Source organism: Ranitomeya variabilis, chromosome 3, assembly GCF_051348905.1.
Source record: "Ranitomeya variabilis isolate aRanVar5 chromosome 3, aRanVar5.hap1, whole genome shotgun sequence".
NCBI lineage: Eukaryota > Metazoa > Chordata > Amphibia > Anura > Dendrobatidae > Ranitomeya > Ranitomeya variabilis.
This window is the reverse complement of record NC_135234.1, coordinates 380,484,948-380,504,677: the sequence shown is the minus strand read 5'-3', so window position 1 is coordinate 380,504,677 and position 19,730 is coordinate 380,484,948. Positions and strand designations below refer to the sequence as shown.

Here is a 19,730-nt window from a genome sequence, read left to right as displayed (position 1 = left end):
CAATGCGGCGTATCATGGAGGCAATCTTCCTGTGGCACGGCTGAGGTGTTATGGAAGCCCAGGTTGCTTTGATAGCAGCCTTCAGCTCGTCTGCATTGTTGGGTCTGGTGTCTCTCACCTTCCTCTTAACAATACCCCATAGATTCTCTATGAGGTTAAGGTCAGGCGAGTTTGCTGGCCAATCAAGCACACTGATACTATTGTTTTTAAACCAGGAATTGGCACTTTGGCAGTGTGGACAGGTGTCATGTCCTGCTGGAGAATGAAATTTCCATCTCCAAAAAGCTTGTTGGCAGAGGGAAGCATGAAGTGCTCTAAAATTTCCTGGTAGAGGGCTGTGCTGACTTTGGTATGAATAAAACACAGTGGACCTACACCAGCAGATGACATGGCTCCCCGAACCATCACTGATTGTGGAATCTTCACACTAGACCTTGGAAATCAAGGTCCTAGAGTCTGGAGGAAGAGTGGAGAGGCACACAATCCAAGCTTCTTGAGGTCTAGTGTTAAGTTTCCACAATCGGTGATGGTTTGGGGAGCCATGTCAACTGCTGGTGTAGGTCCACTGTGTTTTATCAAAACCAAAGTCAGCGCAGGCGTCTACCAGGAAATTTTAGAGCACTTCATGCTTCCCTCTGCTGACAAGCTTTTTGGAGATGGAAATTTCATTCTCCAGCGGGACTTGGCCCCTGTCCACACTGCCAAAAGTACCAATACCTGGTTTAAAAACAACAGTATCACTGTGCTTGATTGGCCAGCAAACTTGTCTGACCTTAACCCTATAGATAAACTATGGGGTACTGTAAAGAGGAATATGAGAGACACCAGACCCAACATTGAAGACGAGCTGAAGGCTGCTATCAAAGCAACCTGGGCTTCCATAACACCTCAGCAGTGCCACAGGCTGATCGCCTCCATGCCACGCCGCACTGATGCAGTAATTGATGCCAATGGAGCCCCGACCAAGTATTGAGTGCATTTACTGAACATACATTTCAACAGGCCAACATTTCAGATTTTAAAGTCATTTTTTCAAGCTAGTGTTATAAAGTATTCTAATTTACTGAGATAATGACTTCTGTGTTTTCATTGGCTGTAAGCAGCCATAATCATCAACATTAACAGAAATAAACACTTAAAATAGATCACTCTGTTTGTAATGACTCTATATAATACACGAGTTTCACGTTTTGTATTGAAGAACTGAAATAAATTAACTTTTTGATGATATTCTAATTTTGTGAGATGCACCTGTACCATAATTAACAGAGCAGGCACTCATCCTTCCCATCTCCAGGGGCAGCTCTGTGTTTTGGCTGCAGAAATGATATCAATTTGGCAGCTCACTTCACTGCTGCAGCTAATCACTAAGCTAAATACCTTAGCAGAGCTGTTGACTAGAGCTGTGCGAATATGTTCGGAAATGATCACCAAATCCGAATTTGCCATATTCGTGCCATATTGGTACTGTATTTGTGCCGAATTTATGTCTGACAATCGTTAGAGAACATATTCGCTTATTTATACTCCTATTGACTCCAAAGGCTTTCGGCTGTGTTTGGCAAATATTGGAATATAATAGTCCAAACCAAATATTGAAAAATTCACTCAACTCTACTGTTGACATCAGTGATTGGCCGCAGTGGTGATGTGAGCTGTCGACGTGACATCACAGTGGGAAGCAGCACAGAACTGTAAAACTCCAATTTATAAAATGAATGATATTAGATAATGATAAAACATAGAGTGAGAGACATTACGGACTATCTTCAAGAGGCTTGGAGCAGTCTGTGGAGGGGATTTGCGACTCAGGAAGTTAAAATCCACATCAATGCCGTTTTCTGATATGTCCTGTTACTAGGCTGGAAAGGCTTTTAGGGAGGTAAGAACAGGGATCATCAAAAGCTGTTACAATGAAAGTGTCCCGGTGCGGGGTCAGGACCCCTTGCTGGAGCTTAGTTTTTTGGTGCAGTGAGATCTAAAGCCAGAAGCAGTCTCTTGGCACAGTGGCGAATGATACGCAGGAGCTGTCACATATCGCTTCCTTCTTTCCCCTTTGTAGGTGTTCAGGCCGAAAACATGAAAGGTCAATTAAAGTAGAAGCAATCACATACATACACCTCCGCAAAGATCAACATAATAACTGCAATGGAAGCCTGCAGAAGTCAGGAAATGATAGCGGGCCATGAAATCCTCTGCATTGTTAGCGCTAATTTTACAGGACAACTTGAACTTTTGGATAATGTGTCATTCATTCTGTGTATTGTAGACATTTCCTGCACATCAGTAAGTGAACACATTTCCATCCGGCTGTGTGTGTAATTATTTACCCGGCACTGTACAGAGGCCTGGAGACTGGGGACAATGCGCCTAATCAGAATGATAGGAGAGCAGATTACACGAAATTACCTGCTATCCATTGCAATGAATAAAAAGCTCTGTTTAGCCGCTAAAACAGGCTGATTAAATCTATTTTTGGTGACCAATTACCTTCACGAATCAACATTTTCTTTTGCAAGTGGAGCAAGGAGACTCTGAAAGAAGCTTTCTATCTAGTAACAAGAATCTGGGAGTGAACAAATGGCAATTTCTAGCGATTATATACCAAAGCAATGTAATTGGCTGTTAGGGAGAAAAGCAAGTCTCCGAGAGTCAGAGGAAAAGAAGGAATAGTAATTGAAAGACTCAATATGAGGTGCCCCAGGTTCAGAGACTTCAAGGATCCATTACATCAGGTCAGAGACAAAGCTATTTATTAAAGGGAACCTGTCATGGCGAAATGGTATACGATCTGCAGTCCTCATGTTATGGAGCAGTAGGAGCTGAGCAGATTCAAAGGCATTGTATGGGAATAGTTTCAGTATGACTTGCATTTTATTGATTGAAATCCTCTGTGTTTGTATACATTGGAGTCCAGTGGGCGGTCTTACTAGTGATTGACAGTCCGACCTCTGTGTGACAGAGCATGCAGGAGAGCAGTCAATCACTAGTAAGACCGCCCACTGGACTCATAGGCATATGTAGCACCCCAGGAGTCCGGTTGCCACAGTGGCATTGCCTCCCTCACAGGGGGTGATGTCATGCCTGGAAGCAAGGAGGGATCCCCTTTCCAGGTACATCAGCATGCAACACCTTTCCTACTCCAGAGCAGAAGGGGGAGCTCTAACACCTGATTTTAGGGGAGCTTCGCTATAAGTTCTGGCCTGGAGGCGGGGTTAGTTAGTTAGTCTGAGACAGTGAAGGTTGAAGAGGCAAGGAGGAGAACCTGGGGGATTGGAGCTGCGACTAAGCTCACCCCAGGACTGAGCGCCAAAATCCGGACACCAGAGTCCGTGGTTGTGTGGGAACTGCAGGCTCAGCAACTAAAACAGGAGGGCAGGAGATTGCAGGTCTCCTGGCCCCAGCTGACACCCTAAGGTACAGCAGCATACAAGAGCCCGGAGTCACCACGAGGGAGTGACACCTGCAGCAGGGTCAAGCTGCCTGCCATGCAGGTAGTGATCCAGTTAATGGACAAAGTGAGAGAGGGACTTGAGTAGGGCATAAAGCATTAACAACCCAGAGAACAGCGCAGTAGGGAGGCCTAGAACCCCACCTGGCTAGGGGGATACAGAATTGCTTCCAGGCTGCCTGGATCGCCAAAACCACCTCTTACCTGTGCTCCAGACTGCACCTTCAACCAGGAATTAAAGGTAAAGAAAACTGCAGCCCTTGTGTCCTCTAGTCATTTCCCGCACCCTCAGTCCTGCACTCCAACATCCACGATCCCTGATAAACTGTACTCGTGGCCCCAGGGCCTTGCTCTGCCTGTTGGGAGCATCGGCCCCAGCGGTCCCTTTAAGCAGCGTCGGCTACCCATTGCCGAACACCACCGGTGGCGTCACGTGAAATCCTCTACAAATATTCCCTTATTACTTTTATTGCCCATTCCTCAAAACAAAACTGCTCCAGCTCCTACAAGGTAGATGGTTTCCTCTGGTGAACAGCAATCTTCAAGTCTGACCACAGATTCTCAATAGGATTAAGGTCTGGGCTTTGATTAGGCCACTGCAAAACATTTACATGTTTCCCCTTCAACCACTCGAGTGTCGCTTAAGCAGCGTGCTTTGGGTCATTGTTTTGTTGGAAGGTGAACCTCCGTCCCAGTCTGAAATAACTGACAGACTGAAACAGGTTTTTGCTCAAGAATATCCCTGTATTTCACTGCATCCATCTTTCCCTCGACTCGGACCTTTTTCCCTGTCCCTGTGGCCGAAAAACATCCCCTCAGCATGTTACGGCCACCATCTTGGAGTAATAAACTGTGCTGGTTTGGAGCCAGACATAGCGTTTACCTCGGTGTCAAAAAAGTTCAATTTTGGTCTCATCTGTTCACAGCACCTTTGGGCAAACTCAAAACAAGCCTTACAATTTTTTGTGTGTAAGTAAAGGCTATTTTTTTGCCCACTATTCCATAAAGGCCACCTCTATGGAGTGTACAGGTTAGTTAAAGCTTTTTTTTTCTGACCACTCTTCCATAAAGGCCACCTTTATGGAGTGTACAGCTTAGGCTACTTTCACACTTGCGTCGGTACGGGTCTGTCGCTAAGCGTCGGGCCGACGTACTGACGCGCGTTGTGAAATTTGTGCACGACGTGGGCAGCAGATGCAGTTTTTCGACGCATCTGCTGCCCATTCTGAAGTCCAGGGAGGAGGGGGCAGAGTTCCGGCCGCGCATGCGCGGTAGAAAATGGCGGACGCAACGTACGAAAAAGCGTTACATTGAACGTTTTTTCGTGCCGATGGTCCGCCAAAACACGACGGATCCGTTGCACGACGGACGCGACGTGTGGCCATCCGTCGCTAATACAAGTCTATGGGCAAAAAACACATCCTGCGGGCACATTTGCAGGATCCGTTTTTTGCCCAAAAAGAACGGATTGCGACGGATTGCTAAAAACGCAAGTGTGAAAGTAGCCTTAGGCTTCTTTCACACTTCTGTCTTGAGACGGCCATCATAACGCGTCGGCGCGACGTATTGACGGACGTTGTAAAAAGATTGGCAAATAATAATAATAATCTTTCATTTTTATATAGCGCTAACATATTCCGCAGCGCTTTACAGTTTGCACACATTATCATCACTGTCCCCAATGGGGCTCATAATCTAAATTCCCTATCAGTATGTCTTTGGAAACGGATGTAACGCATCCAGTAACCTGACGGATCCGTCGAATTTGGTAGGACGTGAATTTTAATGCATAAATTCTGGAGAGAGAGAGAGAGAGAGTGATATTCCCCTGACTAGAAAATCCTTCCAGGCATGCTTAGAAGAGAAAAACGGGATAAGTCACTGGATTCCTGTTTCTGACGGTCAGCGACGGATCCTGCACCCATACACTTCCATTATAGCCGCCGACGAACAGCGCAGGACCCGTCGCTGACCGATTTTCCGACGTGCAGAAAAAACGTTCTTCTGAACGTTTTCTCCACCCGAAAGACAGTTATTTTCAGACGGATCCAGTACACGACGGATGAAACGGATGGCCATCCATCACAATCCGTCGCTAATACAGGTCTATGGGAAAAAACAGGATCCTGCAGAAAAATTTGCAGGATCCTGTTTTTTCAAAAATCGACGGATTATGACGGGAGGTAAAAGATGGAGGTGTGAAAGAGGCCTTAGGCTACTTTCACACTAGCGTTAACTGCAAACCGTCTCAAAACGTCTTTTTTCAGAAAAAACGCATCCTGCAAAAGTGTTTGCAGGATACGTTTTTTCCCCATAGACTTGTATTGGCGACGTATTGCGACGGATTGGCATACGTCGTGTACGTCGTACGACGGATGCGTCGAAATTTGGCGACACGTCGTCGGCAAAAAACGTTGCTTGTAACGTTTTTTGTCTCTGCCTAAAAAACGTGTCGCGACGCATCCTGCGGCATGCGTCGTTGGCTACAATGGAAGCCTATGAGCAACGGATGCCTCGGGACACGTCGTACGACGCAATGCAGCGCTGCAATACGTTTTTTTACACTGAGCATGCTCAGAAGCTGGATTTTGTTGCCAATTGGCCAGACACCCCCAAATCTATATAAACCTGGCCTGGGCCTTCAACCCCACATATATGGCCACGTATTTACGTGCCACGTATATAAGTGCCACGTATATAAGTGCCACGTATATACCGGTAGGTGCCACGTATATAGGTGCCACGTATATAGGTGCCACGTATATACACTCACCGGCCACTTTATTAGGTACACCATGCTAGTAACGGGTTGGACCCCTTTTGCCTTCAGAACTGCCTCAATTCTTCGTGGCATAGATTCAACAAGGTGCTGGAAGCATTCCTCAGAGATTTTGGTCCATATTGACATGATGGCATCACACAGTTGCCGCAGATTTGTCGGCTGCACATCCCAAAGATGCTCCATACAAGGCAGGATGGATCCATGCTTTCATGTTGTTTACGCCAAATTCTGACCCTACCATCCGAATGTCGCAGCAGAAATCGAGACTCATCAGACCAAGCAACGTTTTTCCAATCTTCTACTGTCCAATTTCGATGAGCTTGTGCAAATTGTAGCCTCAGTTTCCTGTTCTTAGCTGAAAGGAGTGGTACCCGGTGTGGTCTTCTGCTGCTGTAGCCCATCTGTCTCAAAGTTCGACGCACTGTGCGTTCAGAGATGCTCTTAGGCCTACCTTGGTTGTAACGGGTGGCGATTTGAGTCACTGTTGCCTTTCTATCAGCTCGAACCAGTCTGCCCATTGTCCTCTGACCTCTGGCATCAACAAGGCATTTCCGCCCACAGAACTGCCGCTCACTGGATTTTTTTTCTTTTTCGGGCCATTCTCTGTAAACCCTAGAGATGGTTGTGCGTGAAAATCCCAGTAGATCAGCAGTTTCTGAAATACTCAGACCAGCCCTTCTGGCACCAACAACCATGCCACGTTCAAAGGCACTCAAATCACCTTTCTTCCCCATACTGATGCTCGGTTTGAACTGCAGGAGATTGTCTTGACCATGTCTACATGCCTAAATGCACTGAGTTGCCGCCATGTGATGGCTGATTAGAAATTAAGTGTTAACAAGAAGTTGGACAGGTGTACCTAATAAAGTGGCCAGTGAGTGTAGGTGCCACGTACATAGGTGCCACGTACATAAGTGCCACGTACATAAGTGCCACGTATTTCACGTAAATGCCACGATATTTCAGTGCCATGTATTTCAGTGCCACGCATTTAAGTGCCACGTATTTACGTGCCACGATATTTCAGTGCCACGTATAACCACGTAGTTATAGTATTTATAGTACGTGGCACTTAAATACGTGGCACTGAAATACGTGGCACTATGACTGTCAGAAAATGTTCATTAAACGGTTAGGTGTGAGGTTAGGGGTAGGGTTAGGGTTTGGATCCCTTTATCATCATCCGTAGTTCATTAATCGGATGTATCCAGAGTCGCCTCCGTCTCCGTTGCTGCAGAAGCATCCTACGTTTTTCCGCTGCTGCCTCCTTCTCCCGCACTATGATATCCAGGCGATTCGTCTCAAAGATAACGTCGGTAATCAAACTAGCAATCCTCACAAGAACACCTTCCATCGCTGCCACAAAACTAAAACCCTCAAAGATGGGCTGTAAAAACAGTAACTATATAGTTTTCCATATTTTCCAGTAGCCAATCAAATTTGGGAGCCTCCCATTTTAAAAACGGATCCGTCGTAAAAACGGATGCAACGGATGGTAAAAACGGATGCAACGTATGCAACGCATCCAGTATTTCGACGGAAACGTTTAGTGGATTTGCGACGGATCCGTTGAAATGCTGTATGCGTTGCATACGTTTTTCACTTTTTTTGACGCATCCGTTTTTTCAGCAAAAAACGGATTTGCGACGTAATGCAGTTAACGCTAGTGTGAAAGTAGCCTCAGGCTACTTTCACACTAGCGTCGTGCACTGCACGTCGCTATGCGTCGTTTTGCAGAAAAAACGCATCCTGCAAAAGTGCTTGCAGGATGCGTTTTTTCTCCATAGACTTGCATTAGTGACGCAGTGCGACGCATTGCCACACGTCGCAACCGTCGTGCGACGGTTGCGTCGTGTTGCGTCGGACCGTCGCCACCAAAAAACGTTGCTTGTAACGTTTTTTGGTGTGTCGTTCCCGTCTTTTCCGACCGCGCATGCGCGGCCGGAACTCCGCCCCCGCCTCCCCGCACCTCACAATGGGGCAGCGGATGCGTTGAAAAACAGCATCCGCTGCACCTGTTGTGTGGCACATTCACTGCTAGCGTCGGTACGTCGCAACGTCGCAATTCGTCGTGCGTCGTCCGACCCTAGTGTGAAAGTAGACTTATTGTTGTCGTATGCACAGATATTCAGTCTCTGCAGCTCCTTCAGGGTTACCTTTGGTCTCTGTGCTGCCTCTCTGATTAATGTCCTCCTTGCCGGGGCTTAGAGTTTTGGTGGGCGGCCCTCTCTTGGCAGGTCTGTTCTGGTACCATGTTCTTTCCATTTGATGATAATGGATTTGATGATAATGGATTTGATGGTGCTTCTGGAATCATCAGAGATTGGGAAGGATATTTTGTTTATAACCCAACCCTGGCTTGTACTTCTCAACAACTTTGTTTTTGACTTGTTTGGAGATCTCCTTGGTCTTCATGATGTTGTTTGATTAGTGGTCCCTCTTGCTTAAGGGAACCTGTCACTAGAAATAACGCTATTAACCTGCAGATATGGGGTTAATCTGTAGGTTAATAGCATTATTATGCTGCCCGACACCCGCATGCTGCCGAATGCAGGGGGGAGAAAACGAACTTCATTCTCCCACCAGCATTTGGTTTCAGCCATCGAGGAGGGGGCACTGAGGGTTCAGTCATCGCTCTGAGAATACAAAGCGACCGTTGCAACCGCGTATCTGGCCTTCACTGACCACTGAGCCCCAACGCAGACTGAGTGTCAGTCAGGGCCAGTGGCACAGCTACAGGGGCTGCTCTGTATACTCAGAGGGATGACTGAACCCGTGGTGTCCCCACCTCCATGACTGAAATCGAATGCTGGCGAGCAGAATGCAGGTTAGTAGTATTATTTTCTGGTGACAGGTTCCCTTTAATGATGTTGCAGCCTCTGAGGCCTTTCAGAAAAGGTATGTGTATATACTGACAGACCATGTGACACTTACATTGCACACAGGTGGACTTCCTTTCACTAAGCATATGACTTATGAAGGGAATTGCTTGCACTAGAATTTTTATGGGCTTCCTCACAAAAGGGTGAACACAAATTTTCCTCACAAAAGGGTGAATACATATGCACATGTCAATTTTTCGTTACCTGATCCCATAACTTATGCCTATGTTTTTCTCATTCCACCAACTTAAGACTATTCAGTGCTGATGCACCACACACAAATCGGATTACAAAAATATTTATACCCAGGTTGTAATGTAAGAAAACAGGTAAAAACCCAAGGGGGTGAAAACTTTTGCAAGCCACTTCATGTCTATATGCATCACTGCTACTGGTATTACTATTCAGATAATTTATTTTTTTGGATCAAGGAAGTTGTCCAGTTCTCTAAATTTCCTTACTTATCTTTAAGAGAGGCAATCAATGTTAGATCAATGGCGAGACAGACATCTCAGTCCTATTCACTTGAATAGGACATGGCTGCAGAAATTTATGATCGTAAGCACAACTGCCGGTAAAAGTACAGTTTTACCTGGTAGACAATAAAAGGAATGATGAGTCAGAGAGCTGAACCCCGCACTCTAAGCCATCTGAAATGAATGGCCTAAACTAAAGAATCAAGAAAACTGCTTTAACCCCTTCACGCCCTTAGACGTATCCATAATTCAAGGTTGGGAAGTACTTTCCGATCTTGGACGTATGGATGCGTCATGGCGATTTTGCGCACAGGAGCTGTGCACACGTCATCTCCAACTGGAGTTCAACTGACATGACAGCTGACACCTGGCACTCACTAAATGATGTGTCCGATATCGATCGCAGAGTTTAGAAGATAGAGAGAGGGCTCCCTCTGCATTGTGATCACCATCCCATTACATCATCGCAAGGGGCCAATCGTTGCCATGGTGACTTGATGTCATCATAACAACATCCAGGTCACCAGGGCTAGCAAGCTAGATAGGTCATGAGCAGTGCATGATGTAAATAGTTTGTGTCAGTGCAGCACTGACAGTTCTAAAGTACAGCAATGCTACTGCATTGCTATGCTTTATAACTGCGATCAGATATGTGAAAGTGAAAGTCCCATAGCAAGATGTCGAAAACGCGCGTCGGGGTGGATGCATCCCAAGGGACAGACTTGGACCCCTCTCCATCTTCTAAACAGGTACTATACCATGCAATATTGTGGCAGTATATGTATACTTATACTTGACTCCATGGACAAGTATAGTTAGTTGAAAAACGAGGCAAAAACTATGCTTGTCAAACTAAAAGCAAGCCGCCGTACAGCTCCATCAGTGAAAAAATAAAAAAGTTATAGTTCTCAGAATGAATGCAAAAATATATTTTTTTTTCTATAAAATAGCTTTTATTGCGTAAAAGCGCCAAAACATAATACAATATGAGATATTGCTGTAATCACACTGACCCGAAGAATAAAGCTGCATTATCCATTTTACCACATTTGGAATGGCATTAAAAAAATGGTTCATGAATTCCTGCTTTTTGTTCATTCTGCCTTCCAAAAATCGGAATAGAAAGTGATAAAAAGAAGTCAAGTGCCCGAAAATGGTACCAATAAAAACGTCAACTCATCAAACAAGCCCACTCAGGACTCTGTCAGCAAAAAGATGGAAAAATTATAGCTCTCAAAATGTGGCGATGCCATAATAAAAAGTGTATTTTAGTGTGTGACAGGAGACAAACATAAAAAAAAGATCTAAATCTGGTATTGCTGTAATCGCAGCAGTCCGAAGAATAAAGTAATCTAATCATTTAGGCTATGTGCACACGTCAGGATTTCTGGCAGAAATTTTCCTGACAAAAACCGGACATTTCTGTCAGAAATCCGCATGCGTTTTTACCGCGATTTTACCGCGTTTTTTTACCGCGATTTTACCGTGTTTTTGACGCTTTTTTTGTGCGTTTTTTGTGCTTTTTTTCCCAATGCATAGAATAGCGGGAAAAACGCGAAAAAAACGCAAAATTAATGAACATGCTGCTTTTTTTACCGCGATGCACAAAACATGCAGAATGCATTCTAAATGATAAGATGCATAATGTATGCGTTTTTAATGAGTTTTTATAGCGTTTTATCACAAAAAAAACACGAAAAAAAACACGAAAAAACCTGAACGTGTGCACATACCCTTATATCACACGAGGAACAGCGTAAAAACTAAATAAAACCAATTATTGACCTGCCGTTGATTTGTTCATTCTGCCTCACAAACATCGCAGTAAGGCTCGGCGCACATTTATCCTGTGCTGGGGTTTCCGTGTAAATCTCGGAAATACGTGATTCGGTTTGACACACTGGTGGAGGATTTCCCTATAATGAGGCAGATGGAGGCACTGTGGACGCCGTCTGGCCTATGATCCAGCGGTGTTCGTCTTTTTAGGAATGCATAAAAGGGCAGTCGGCCACAGTTTTGTGCACTTCTGCAAAGAAGGACACCGCTGAACAGAGGCCAGACAGAGTCCAAATTATCTCTGCTGCCTCATTATAGTGAGCAGCTCCCTCAGGGGTTTCATCTGAATCACATCAATCAGAGACTTAGATGGAACCTCCAATGTAAGTGCTCAGAACCGGATAAATATGATATCAAATGTTATGTAAAATGTTCCCAATAAAAGCTTCAACTCAATCCACAAAAACCAAGTCCCCTCTCAGGTCTGTCATCCATTGACATAAATACAGGGGGCTTCCACGTTACTGGTAGCACAAAGGCTCTGGAAAAGCGCTATGGCTACTCGCGCCCCAAAGAAATCCAGAGAATTCTGAACTCCCAAATCCAAATGCCCCCCTCCCTTCTGAGTCCCGCAGTGGGTCTAAACTGCATTTAGCGCCCACATGTTTGGCATTTCTGTAGTGATGAGAGCACTACAATGTATGGGCACCAAAATAGCCGATTTGCAATTTTCACTCAGCAACATTCACTGCTGTTTATTTCTAGAAAACAACCATGGCATCAAATCATCACTACACCTGTAGATAAATTCCCAAAGGGGTATAATTTCCAAAATGGGGTCACTTGAGGTGGGATTCTGCTCTACTAGCACTTAGGGGCTTTGTATACTGAGTCTGAAAACTACTCTAAGAAAATCTGCACTCCAGGGAGCAAACAGCGCTCCGTCCCTCCCGAGTCTCGCCGTGTGGCTAAGCACTACTGTACAGCAACATTATGGGAATTTCCACGTTCAGCAGACATTTGTGGGACAAATTTTGGTTCTATTCTTACTCATTTCCACTTGTGAAAATGTAAAATCTGGGGCTAAAACAAAATTTTAGTGGTAAAAAATTGAATAATTTTTTCTTTACTATCCAGTGGTATAAAATTCTGTGACACATCTGTGGTGTCTATATGATCACTGCACCCTTAGATGAATTCAATGAGAGGTGCATTTTGTAAAATGGGGTCACTTTTGGGGGGATTCTGCTTTTCTAGCAATTCAGGGGCTCTAACAGTGGGTCACGGCACCCGCAAGCCATTACAATAAACTATGCACTAAATTATGGAACTTCTTCCCTTCTGAGTTTTGCACTGTGTACCAAAAGTACGGTAGTTCCTGATTACATGTAGGGTATTGGAGCAATAAGGAGAAATTGCACAACAAACTGAGAGGTCCATTTTTCATATTAACCCTTATAAAAAATACAAATTTGTTGCTAAAAAAATTTTTAGAGGTAAAAATGTAACTATTCTTTCCTCACCGCCCAATGATATAAATGTCTGTGAGGCACATGTGGTTTTAACATGCTCACTGCACCCTTCGATGCATTCATTGAGAGGTGTAGGTTGTAAAATGACATCTCTTATCCAGGGATTTCTGATGTTCTGGCACTTCAGGGGCTCTGCCAATGTGACATGGCACCTTCAAACCATTCCAGCAAAATCTGAACTTCAATATGGCGCTCCTTCCCTTCTGCACTGTGCCTCAAAGGTAGTTTTTGACCACATATAGGGTATTGGTCTACTCAGGAGAAACTGCACAACAAATTGTATAGTAAAATTTCTCCTGTTACCCTTGTGAAAAATAAAAAAATTGGGACGAAAAGAACATTTTTGTAGGAAAAATGTGATCTTTTATTTTCACAGCTCAACGTTATAAGCTTCTATTAAGCACCTGGGGGTTCAAGGTGCTCACCACACATCTAGATAAGTTCCCTGAGGGGTCTAGTTTCCAAAATGGTGTCACTAGTGGGGGGTTCCCACTGTTTAGGCACATCAGGGGCTCTCCAAATGCAACATGACGTCTGCTCTCGATTCCAGCCAATTTTGCGTTCAGAAAGTCAAATGGCGCTCCTTCCCTTCCAAGCCCTGCCGTGTGCCCAAATAGCAGTTCTCCCCCACATATGAGGTATCGGCGTACTCAGGACAAATTGCACAACAAATTTTGTGGTCCATTTTCTCCTGTTACCCTTGTGAAAATAAAAAAAAAAAAACATTTTGAGTCTAAAGCAAAATCTTTGTGATAAAAAAGTTAAATTTTCATTTCTTCCTTCCACGTTGCTTTGGGTCCTGTGAAGCACCTAAAGGGTCAATAAACTTCTTGAATGTGGTGTTGAGCACCTTGAGGGATGCGCCTTTTAGAATGGTGCCACTTTTGGGTATTTTCTGTCATGTAGGCCCCTCAAACGTGAGGTGGTCCCTAAAAATATGGTTTTGTAAATTTTGTTGGAAAAATTAGAAATCCTTATAACGTCCTAAAAATAAATTATGTTTCAAAAATTGTGCTGATGTAAAGTAGACTACTTTGTGTGACATAACTCTCCGATTTAAGGGCATAAGACTTAAAAGTTTGAAAATTGCCAAATTTGAAAATGGTTAGGGCAGTGCGTATCAGCTGACAGGTTCCCTCTAACTTAAGGTAACGTCACATTAAGCGACGCTGCAGCGATATAGACAACGATGCCGATCGCTGCAGCATCGCTGTGTGGTCGCTGGAGAGCTGTCACACAGACCGCTCTCCAGCGACCAACGATGCCGAAGTCCCCGGGTAACCAGGGTAAACATCGGGTTACTAAGCGCAGGGCCGCGCTTAGTAGCCCGATGTTTACCCTGGTTACCAGTGTAAATGTAAAAAAAAACAAACACTACATACTTACATTCCGGTGTCTGTCGCGTCCCCCGGCGTCCGCTTCCCTGCACTGTGTCAGCGCCAGCCGTAAAGCAGAGCGGTGACGTCACCGCTGTGCTCTGCTTTACGGCCAGCCGGCGCTGACACAGTGCAGGGAAGCGGATGCCGGGGGACGCGACAGACACCGGAATGTAAGTATGGAGTGTTTGGTTTTTTTTACATTTACACTGGTAACCAGGGTAAATATCGGGTTACTAAGCGCGGCCCTGCACTTAGTAACCCGATGTTTACCCTGGTTACCAGTGAAGACATCGCTGAATCGGCGTCACACACGCCGACTCGGCGATGTCAGCGGGTGAGCCAGCGACGAAATAAGGTGCTGGCCTTCTAGCTCCGACCAACGATGTCACAGCAGGATCCTGATCGCTGCTGCGTGTCAAACACAACGATATCGCTATCCAGGACGCTGCAACGTCACGGATCGCTATCGTTATCGTTGTTAAGTTGTTCAGTGTGAAGGTACCTTAAGGGTATGTGTCCACGTTCAGGTTTGCTTCAGGCTTTGGTCAGGATTTTATGCAGGTAAAATCCTGACCAAAAATGCACCTGAAGTCACTAGCAGGTCACCTGCGGTGTTCCTGCGTGTTTTGCTCATAGTAGCAACATGCTGCGTTCTGGAAAAACGCACCGCATGTGCGTTTTTGCGGGAAAAACGCATGCGTTTTTTAATGCACAGTGGAGACGGGATTTCATTAAATCCCCTCCACTATGCTGTAACATCTGGACGCTGCGTTTTTGATGCTGCGGCTCAGCGCTGCGTCAAAAACGCAGCGTTTCCTGAACGTGGACACATACCCTTAGACTTAGAGTGATGTAATAGCTGTGAAGATGAGCAGCAAAATTTAACTATTGCTCCATTCTTGCCTTACTCCACCTAACACTAAGCAGAAGCCCTTCTCAGTTCTTCATGGTGCCCTGACAGAGGGTCAGTGGGGACAAGTCTATCTCATTCAGGTGCTCTCGTGCAGTGAAAAGATAATTTCATCTCTCATCACAGAAAGATACCTCCTAAAACAATTTTTGTTCTAATGACCTTTCTTGGAGATATATTTTTAGACTTCTGGTTCTAAAAACAATTTTGCAAACATGGAAGAAAAAAAAGCATTAAATGGCAGTACTCACATTTTTGAGAGCAGAGCCTGTACTCATAACCGAGCGCATTTTCTCTAAGAAGCCACTTTTATTCATGGTGGATGCATTGACTTCTTGAGAATTTGGGATGACCGTGGAATGTTTTGACTCCCATGTGGAAGGAGCTTCTGATACTCTCTGTACATCCGTAAACGATGCAGGATCTGGAGGGATTTTCAACATGAATTTCTCAAACAAGCCCAGTGGGCTGTGACATTCACGATCATCTGACTCTGCTGTATTCACACACAGCCGTTTATCCATGTTTTATCGTTCTTACTTGGTCTGAAACAGAACACATAATATTCAGTTAAAATATCAATTACTGGTAATTTGCCGAATGGGCCAGTATGAAGGTTTTAGCTGGAGTACTTTTTATTCTGTATTTTGGCTATGTTCACATTTAACTTTAGAAGCTTCTGATGTTATTAGTACTGACATAAACAGGATGCGTCACTTGCTCAAAAAATTGACTTAAAGGGGTTTTCTGGAACTATTTTTTTTTTCTTTTTATTATGGGCCTAAGTACTAACAGGCAGGTAGGTGCTGACTACCCAGCTCCGGGGGGTCACGGACCGCTTCTACCAACAATTCTACTAGTTCATGTTGACAGAGCAGCTCTTTTACTTCCATTCTGATGATGGGGCGTGACTGCCTGCATCATGCTGAATGACAGCTGGCTTCCTGCAGGTAGGCAGTGGGGAGCTGGCTGTCATTCAGCATGATGTTGCCAGTCACGCCCCATCGTCAGAGCGGAGCGGAAGAGAAAGAGGTGCTCTGTCGATGTGACATCTGCAGCTGCCAAATCGCTGGCAGGAGTGGTTTGTGACAGCTCTGAAATCGACACAACAGGCAGGTAATTAGCAACTACATGCCTGTTCTTAGGCCGAGAGTGATAAAATTAAAATAAATCTGGATAACCCCTTTCAATATCTTGTAAAAATCTCTGAGCTCCTCTGACTTTAAGACTTGTTTCCTTTTTGTGCCTTTTTTGCACAATCTGGGCAGCACGGTGGCGCAGTGGATAGCACAGCAGCCTTGCAGCGCTGGAGTCCTGGGTTCAAGCCCCACCAAGGACAACATCTGCAAAGAGTTTGTATGTTCTCTCCGTGTTTGCGTGGGTTTCCTCTGGGCACTCCGGTTTCCTCCCACATTCCAAAGACATACTGATAGGGAATTTAGATTGTGAGCCCCAACGGGGACAGTGATGATAATGTGTGCAAAAACTGTAAAGCGCTGCGGAATATGTTAGCGCTATATAAAAATAAAGATTATTATTATCTGCAAAATGGAAAAAAGCGTCAGAATCAGGGCGCTCGGGAAGTTTGGCACGGCATTTAATGCAACTCTTTGGAGCTAATGACAGGTTCTCATTAAGGTGTCATGTTGCCCATAGGCTTCAGTGAAAATCACAATTGTCCATTAATAATAGTGTGTGTCACGTAACACTACATGCCAATCCGGGCTGGCCACATTACTATGAGCACAGCTGATGATCACTCAGGTCTGTGGATCACTGGTGGATTGGTTTCTGAAGTGGGGATGCTGAGGTAAGATGTAATCCAATAACATTATGATCACTCCTTACTCTGATGCACACATGTAAGCAATACACACACACACACATTCACACCAGTGACCTGCACGGCTCTAGAGCACTTATTACACAGTCACTGCATGGCTCTAGAGCACTTATTACACCAGTGACTGCACGGCTCTAGAGCTCCAATTACACCAGTGACTGCATGGCTCTAGAGCTCTAATTAAATCAGTGACCAGCACGACTCTAGAGCACTTATTACACCAGTGACCTGCACGGCTCTAGAGCACTTACTACACCAGTGACTGGACGGCTCTAGAGCATATTACACCAGTGACAGCACGGCTTTAGAGCACTTATTACACCAGTGACCTGCATGGTTCTAGAGCACTTACTACACCATTGACTGCATGGCTCTAGAGCATATTACACCAGTGACGGCACGGCTCTAGAGCACTTACTACACCATTGACTGCATGGCTCTAGAGCATATTACACCAGTGACGGCACGGCTCTAGATCACTTATGACACCAGTGACCTGCATGGCTCTAGAGCATTTATTACACCAGTGACCTGCACGGCTCTAGAGCACTTATTACACCAGTGACTGCACGGCTCTAGAGCATATTACACCAGTGACGGCACGGCTCTAAAGCACTTATTACACCAGTGACCTGCGCGGCTCTAGAGCATATTACACTAGTGACTGCACGGCTCTAGAACATATTACACCAGTGACTGTACGACTCTAGAGCACTTATTACACCAGTGACCTGCATGGCTCTAGAGCACTTATTACACCAGTGACTGTACGGCTCCAAAACACTTATTACACTAGTGACCTGCACGGCTCTAGAGCACTTTTTACACCAGTGACCTGCATGGCTCTAGTGCACTTATTACACCAGTGACCTGCACGGCTCTAGAGCTGTTATTACACCTGTGACTGCACGGCTCTAGAGCACTTATTACACCAGTGACTGCATGGCTCTAGAGCACTTATTACACCAGTGACCTGCACGGCTCTAGAGCACTTATTACACCAGTGACTTGCACGGCTCTAGAGCTGTTATTACACCTGTAACTACATGGCTCTAGAGCACTTATTACACCAGTGACCTGTACGGCTCTAGAGCACTTATTATACCAGTGACCTGCATGGCTCTAGAGCACTTATTACACCAGTGACCTGCACGGCTCAAGAGCTGTTATTACACCTGTAACTACATGTCTCTAGAGCACTTATTACACCAGTGACCTGCATGGCTCTAGTGCACTTATTACACCAGTGACCTGCATGGCTCTAGTGCACTTATTACACCAGTGACCTGCACGGCTCTAGAGCACTTATTACACCAGTGACCTGCATGGCTCTAGAGCACTTATTACACCAGTGACCTGCACGGCTCTAGAGCTCTAATTACACCCGTGACTGCACGGCTCTAGAGCTCTAATTACACTAGTGAGTGCACGGCTCTAGAGCTCTAATTACACCCGTGACTGCACGGCTCTAGAGCTCTAATTACACCAGTGACTGCACGGCTCTAGAGCTCTAATTACACCAGTGACTGCACGGCTCTAGAGCTCTAATTACACCCGTGACTGCACGGCTCTAGAGCTCTAATTACACCAGTGACTGCACGACTCTAGAGCTCTAATTACACCAGTGACTGCACAGCTCTAGAGCCACTTATTACACCAGTGACTGCACGGCTCTAGAGCTCTAATTACACCAGTGACTGCACGGCTTTACAGCTCTAATTAAACCCGTGACTGCACGGCTCTAGAGCTCTAATTACACCAGTGACTGCCCGGCTCTAGAGCTCTAATTACACCAGTGACTGCATGGCTCTAGAGCTCTAATTACACCAGTGACCTGCACGACTCTAGAGCCACTTATTACACCAGTGACTGCACGGCTCTAGAGCACTTATTACACCAGTGACTGCACGGCTCTAGAGCTCTAATTACACCAGTGACTGCACGGCTCTAGAGCTCTAATTACACCCGTGACTGCACGGCTCTAGAGCTCTAATTACACCAGTGAGTGCACGACTGTAGAGCTCTAATTACACCATTGACTGCATGGCTCTAGCGCACTTATTACACCAGTGACTGCACGGCTCTACAGCTCTAACTACATCAGTGACCTGCACGGCTCTAGAGCACTTATTACACCAGTGACTGCAAGACTCTAGAGCTCTAATTACACCAGTGACTACACGACTCTAGAGCACTTATTACACAGTCACTGCATGGCTCTAGAGCACTTATTACACCAGTGACTGCACGGCTCTAGAGCTCTAATTAAATCAGTGACCTGCACGGCTCTAGAGCACTTATTACACCAGTGACTGCACGACTCTAGAGCACTTATTACACCAGTGACCTGCACGGCTCTAGAGCACTTACTACACCAGTGACTGGACGGCTCTAGAGCATATTACAACAGTGACAGCACGGCTTTAGAGCACTTATTACACCAGTGACCTGCATGGTTCTAGAGCATATTACACTACTGACTGCACGGCTCTAGAACATATTACACCAGTGACCTGCACGGCTCTAGAGCACTTACTACACCATTGACAGCATGGCTCTAGAGCATATTACACCAGTGACGGCACGGCTCTAGATCACTTATGACACCAGTGACCTGCATGGCTCTAGAGCATTTATTACACCAGTGACCTGCACGGCTCTAGAGCACTTATTACACCAGTGACTGCACGGCTCTAGAG

At 45.4% G+C, this 19,730-nt stretch overlaps 1 protein-coding gene across 7 annotated transcripts in view; it reads right to left on the bottom strand.

Moving 5' to 3' along the window:
- SPOCD1 (SPOC domain containing 1) overlaps positions 1-19,730 on the bottom strand; it is a 250,479-nt gene that overhangs the window by 222,679 nt on the left and 8,070 nt on the right. For 4 of the 7 annotated variants that reach the window (XM_077299608.1, XM_077299610.1, XM_077299611.1 and 1 more), the window contains exon 2: positions 15,440-15,733. The exons of 1 other annotated variant lie outside the window; for it this stretch is intronic. In XM_077299608.1, coding sequence (XP_077155723.1) covers positions 15,440-15,712 — 273 coding nt within the window. In that variant the 5' untranslated portion in view covers positions 15,713-15,733. Of the gene's footprint in view, positions 1-9,969; positions 10,076-15,439; positions 15,734-19,730 lie in introns of those variants that run through there. 2 more of the 7 variants (XM_077299613.1, XM_077299612.1) reach the window with 2 other exon arrangements.